Genomic DNA, 5,415 nt, shown 5'->3' with positions numbered 1-5,415 from the left:
AGTTTGACAGACTTTACTGAAATGTGTTGTTTGATTTCACAAGCATTTAGGGTTATATTATAATGCCTTCTTTGTGAAAGTGTTGTTTGATTTGATACATGTATACTTTCTCTGTGAACTCTTCATTTTGAAGCCATATTGTATTATATGAAAATCATATATTATCTGCCTTTTACTTGTGTGTTTCACTCTATGAATCATTTTATTGCTACTGGATCTTGTTTTCTGATCCTGACAATTCAATGATTTTCTTTCTCTAAAAACAAACAAACCACAGCAGTTCGACTTCATGCGGGACATATTAACATGATTGTTTGCTTAATGATGCAACCATAATGTTTGCATTAAGGAAGTTGCTTAATGCTTATTGATTTCTTTCTTTCTTTTCCTTTTCTCACATAGATTTTGTACAAGTGATTTTCTTTCAAATACTTCTATAGAATGAACCAAAAATGCTAGAAAATCTATTGCATACTTTTTGTAAATTCTTTGCTCATCAATTCTATAACTTTTTCATTTGTTTTGTATAAATGGTTCAGCAACGTAAAATATAAATATAATAATGATATGATGATGGAAGATACAAACATGTGAAACTCCAATTTTCTTTTTTAATGTGATATGAAAGAGTTACATATAGTAGGTAGGTTTCTCTTTGCAAAAGTGGTAAACCTAGTATGTTGAAACATCAATAGAAGATTCTACTTTATCTACATCATATATTAGAGAACCAAACAAGAAATTTTTACAAACATACCATGGTTTGGCAACTAATATCACAATTTACCATTTACCATTGTTTTCGAACTTATTCCCAATATACCATCATTTAAGAAAAAATGGCATATTGGTACCACCGCTTTAGAATGGGCGGAGCCTCTAAACATTTGTGAGCATCCGCCCAATGGATTGGCAGAGTTGTTGCCAATTCGTTTTTTTTTAAATTAACTTTAATTAATAATGGCATATTAAAATTAAATTTTATAATTAATATTAATATAAATATATAGTATAATACAATAAATATTAAAATATATATTATTATGATAAATGGTTTAATAGATATGCACTGACAGTATAAAATAGTTTTATACTAACATCCAATAAAAAATCAACAATCTTCCATGTCATTAAAAAAATTTAAAATAAAAGTGTGTTGTAATGTTTTTTTTTGTAAGCAAGTTATATTGATAAAGAACAAAAGTTCACAAACTCGGATACAAAAAACGAGACAACGCCAAAAGGCGAGGAAATCACCAAATCGAAACTAACTTAAGTAATACAATGGGTTATTGCAAAACTCATAGAAGTTGCAATTGGGATGAATAGAATTCTCCACATAGGACCATCTCCACACAAGCAATTTGCACGACCAAACCAAATCATTTAGATTGCAAGAGGAATTGTTGAAGATAATATCATTCCTATTAATTCAAAGACTCCAAACAATAGCCAACCAAATGCTTCCCTCTTTACCTCTCCTAACCTTCTTTGTATGGCAAAAACTACTCCAAAACCAAAAACTCTCCATAAATTCACCCGGTTTTTCGTAAGTCATTCCCAACCAAAGCGCCATATTTTGCCAAACCGCTTCGGCCATCTTACATTCCAACAACAAATGCTTAGAACTTTCATTTGAATCTTCACAAAAAACGCAAACAAGATTCGAAGAATCCAACGGAACACCACGTTTCAAAAGCAAATTTCTAGTCGGAATTTTGTTCTTGAAACATCTCCACGCAAAAGCTTTAACTTTAAGTGGTACCTCCACCTTCCAAACCTTTGAATAAATGAAATCAAAGCGATTGACCGGGCCGAACGGACAAGTTATCTTACTAATCTCTCTAAAGCAAGAAGACACGGTGAAGTTACCATCATTCGCCGGAAGCCACTTAGGCAAATCCGGCTGTGCACCACCCGGAACCGCTGCTGGCAGCAGCTGAAAGAGAGTAGGCAGCGCTGCTGCCACCTCAGAATCAGCCCCGTTTTTCACTCCAACGTCGCCCCATATCCAATCGCCTAAAGCCCATCCTCCTATACTGGAGATAGCAACATCCTGCAAAAGAGAAGCATCAAACAACACCGGAAAGACATGTTTAAGAATTCCTACTTCAAGCCAATTCGCATGCCAAAAAGGAAACGAGTACCCACACCCCACAACAAACTTAATATTAATATCGAAATAATCTTTCGGAAGATTTTTTCCTAAAGACATTATATCCGACCACCACACGGATCTTGTTGCTCGAGATTTTAGATTCAAATCTCCAACCAAAACCTTCACTTTAACATCCACATATCTAGCCTTTAAAATACGGTACCACAAAGAATTAGAAGCATTCAATATCCTCCATCTCCATTTCATAAGAAGCGCTATGTTGAACTCTTCAAGACTCCTTAAACCAAGACCACCTTTCTCTAAAGGCTTACACACCTCTTTCCAACTAATCCAATGAATTTTCCTTTTCTCCTCTACTCCCCCCCACAAGAATTTACTTTGTAGTTTATTTATCTCACCAATTATCTTCTTAGGAGCTTTATAAAAAGATAACGTGAAAATAGATAAACTACTCAACACCGATTTTAAAAGAGTAATCCTCCCACCGAAGCTAAGAAACCTCCCTTTCCAAGAGCTCAATTTTCTCCTAAAACTATCCAACAAAGGTTTCCAAGAAGATAACCTTCTAGGATTCGAGCCAATCCTAATCCCAAGAAATTTGAACTCTTTCGCCTCCTTACTACAAGAAAGAAAAGAAGAAGCCACGTCCAAAAAATGAGAATTTATATTGATACCAATTATCTTACTTTTATGATAATTAATGCCGAGACCCGAAACCAATTCTAAACCTTTCAACACCGACTTAATAGCCCAAAGATAATTCCAACTCCCATCTCCAACTAATAAAGTATCATCCGCAAATTGAAGAATATCTATGAAGCATTTACCGTTCACGTTGCAACCCGCATAATCCCCATTTTCCACCGCCTTATTGATTAGACATTTCAGACCCTCCGCCGCAATAACAAAAAGAAAAGGTGAAATAGGATCACCTTGACGTAGACCCCCTTCAACACCAAATTCCCTAGTTCGGCTACCATTGACAAGCACCGACATCTTACTAGAAAAGACCAAAGCCTCCATCCATTTTATCCACCTAGCACCAAACCCCATCCTCCTCATCATATATCTCAAAAAGTTCCAACTAACCTTGTCATACGCTTTTTCGAAATCAAATTTAAAAAGAAGGCAATCCTTTCCTTTCTTCGAAGCATAATCCACTAACTCATTCGCGACAACAACTCCATCAATCAAATGTCTACCCGGGGTGAAAGCACTTTGACAATCGGATATAATAGACGAAAGGATCTTCTTAATTCTACCCGCCAAAAGCTTCGATAAAATTTTATGAATACAACCTATCAAACAAATGGGTCGATAATCCTCAAGACTCAAAGGATTAGAAGCTTTCGGAATAAGCGAAAGAAAAGAGGAAGTAATAGACTTTGATAAGAGGGCTCCATCATGAAAGTCATTAACACACAATAAAACATCATCTTTCAAAAAAGACCAACATCTCATAATGAAAAAGAAAAGAAAATCCATCCGGCCCCGGACTCTTCGTTCCATCACAACTCCACACCGCTTCCCTAATCTCCGCTTCCAAAAAAGGGGTCTCAAGAGAGCAACTATCTTCCCAACTCAAGGAACTAACATGAACACCATCTAATTTAGGTCTATTCAAACAATCTTCTTTAAATTTATCCTCAAAGTGCACTTTAACCGCCTCCTTTACCTCCGCCACCGAGCTCACTAAACCACCATTAGAATTGATAGATCCAATGTGATTCCAATTCCTTTCCTTCATAGTACGATGAAAGAACTTGATATTGTTATCACCATCATTCATCCACCTCAATCTAGCCTTTTGGATTAGCATATTCTCCTTTATTTTTAAATTCACCCAAATTTTCTTACTAGCCATCTTTTTTGCTTCAATTTCCTCATCATCCCAACTCTCCCTATCATCTGATGCATTAAACTCTCTCACCCCTTCCTCCACCTCCATCTCATATCTACCAAAAACGGTTTTATTCCACCACCTCAATTTATCTTTCAAAAGTCTAAACTTCTCTTTAAGCACACAGTTCCCTCTACCAAACACCTCCAAACCTCTCCACTCCTTTTCCACAAAAGACATAAAATTCTTGTCGGAGAACCACTCATTATTGAATTTAAAAGGTTTCGGACCCCAATCCTCTTTATCCGATATCAACCAAACCGTGCAATGGTCCGAGATATCCCTACTACCAATCATTTGCCCCACCACTCCCATCGAAGACACCAAGGACTCCTCAACAAGAAATCTATCAAGCCTACATTTAGATTTACCATCTCCACTAAACCAACTAAACTTTTTCCCTTTACACGGAACATCCACCAAGCCACTCTCCTCAATAAACTTAGAGAAATCCCTCCACTCAACATTGCTCCTCCCATAACTTCTTCCCACTCTCTCATTCCTCTTTTTAACGGCATTAAAATCTCCCCCAATAATCCACTCTCCATCTATGTATTTTTATTTCAATGGCAATAAATGAGACCAAAGAGATCGCTTATCACTTAAAGAACAAGAAGAGTAAATATTAACAATGTAATACATACCTCCTTTCCAAGAAACTTTATTACCAAGAAAGCCTTTGCCACGAAAAGAGAAAATAGCCTTAACCGTCTTGCTATTCCAAATAGAAAGCATACCTCCCGATAATCCATCCGCTCCCATGAAAGAAAAATCGTACTCGTCCTTTCCCCACATGCTTCTAACTGTAGAAACCAAAACCTCCTTCATTTTTGTTTCCTGAATTAACATCATGTCAACCTTCTCATTATTAATCAATTTACATATTCTCCTCCTCTTTAGCAAGCTGCCTCCCCCCTAATGTTGTATATGCCAACAATCATTGAAAACGATTATTTTTCGCCGACTCCCCCTCCATTAATTCTTCTCTCGCAAGATTGCCCTTTACTATTTCCTTTTCACCCGTTCTTAGATCACCTCCCACCACTCCCAGATTTGAGATAAAATTTTGAAGTTTACTCTCCACCGACCTATCGAAATTCATCAAAAGTCTATTATTACACCTACTTATTTCAGAATCAGCCAGTTTTTCAATGTACTGAGGCCAACTTTCTCCCTTATCTTCATCAGCGCCTTCCAACGTAACAGCAGTTAAGAAATCCCCAGGTGGGCCATACTTCACGCCTTCTTGACCTTTAGACTCTATCTTTTTCTTTTTTGATATATTTTTGATGGGCCAACCACACAAAGGTTTCTTTGGCCCACAAAAAGAAGTTAACTTTTTAAACTTTGTGTTGTAACGTAAAGTAATCTTCCTCCCCCTTTCCACGTGTACTTC

The 5,415-nt window shown here is 36.7% G+C and overlaps 1 protein-coding gene across 1 annotated transcript; it reads right to left on the bottom strand.

Annotated features, from left to right (window-relative positions):
- Positions 1–1,432: 1,432 nt before the first annotated feature.
- On the bottom strand, positions 1,433–4,847 carry LOC131605606 (uncharacterized). The gene is made up of 3 exons (XM_058877943.1): positions 4,664–4,847; positions 3,570–4,567; positions 1,433–3,391 (listed from the first exon to the last, which is right to left on the bottom strand). The coding sequence occupies exons 1-3, from the start codon at positions 4,845–4,847 to the stop codon at positions 1,433–1,435; spliced, it is 3,141 nt and encodes a 1,046-aa protein (XP_058733926.1).
- Positions 4,848–5,415: the final 568 nt, after the last annotated feature.

Source organism: Vicia villosa, linkage group LG5, assembly GCF_029867415.1.
Source record: "Vicia villosa cultivar HV-30 ecotype Madison, WI linkage group LG5, Vvil1.0, whole genome shotgun sequence".
NCBI lineage: Eukaryota > Viridiplantae > Streptophyta > Magnoliopsida > Fabales > Fabaceae > Vicia > Vicia villosa.
The sequence above is the reverse complement of the archived record's forward strand: the minus strand, read 5'-3'. Positions and strand labels throughout refer to the sequence as shown.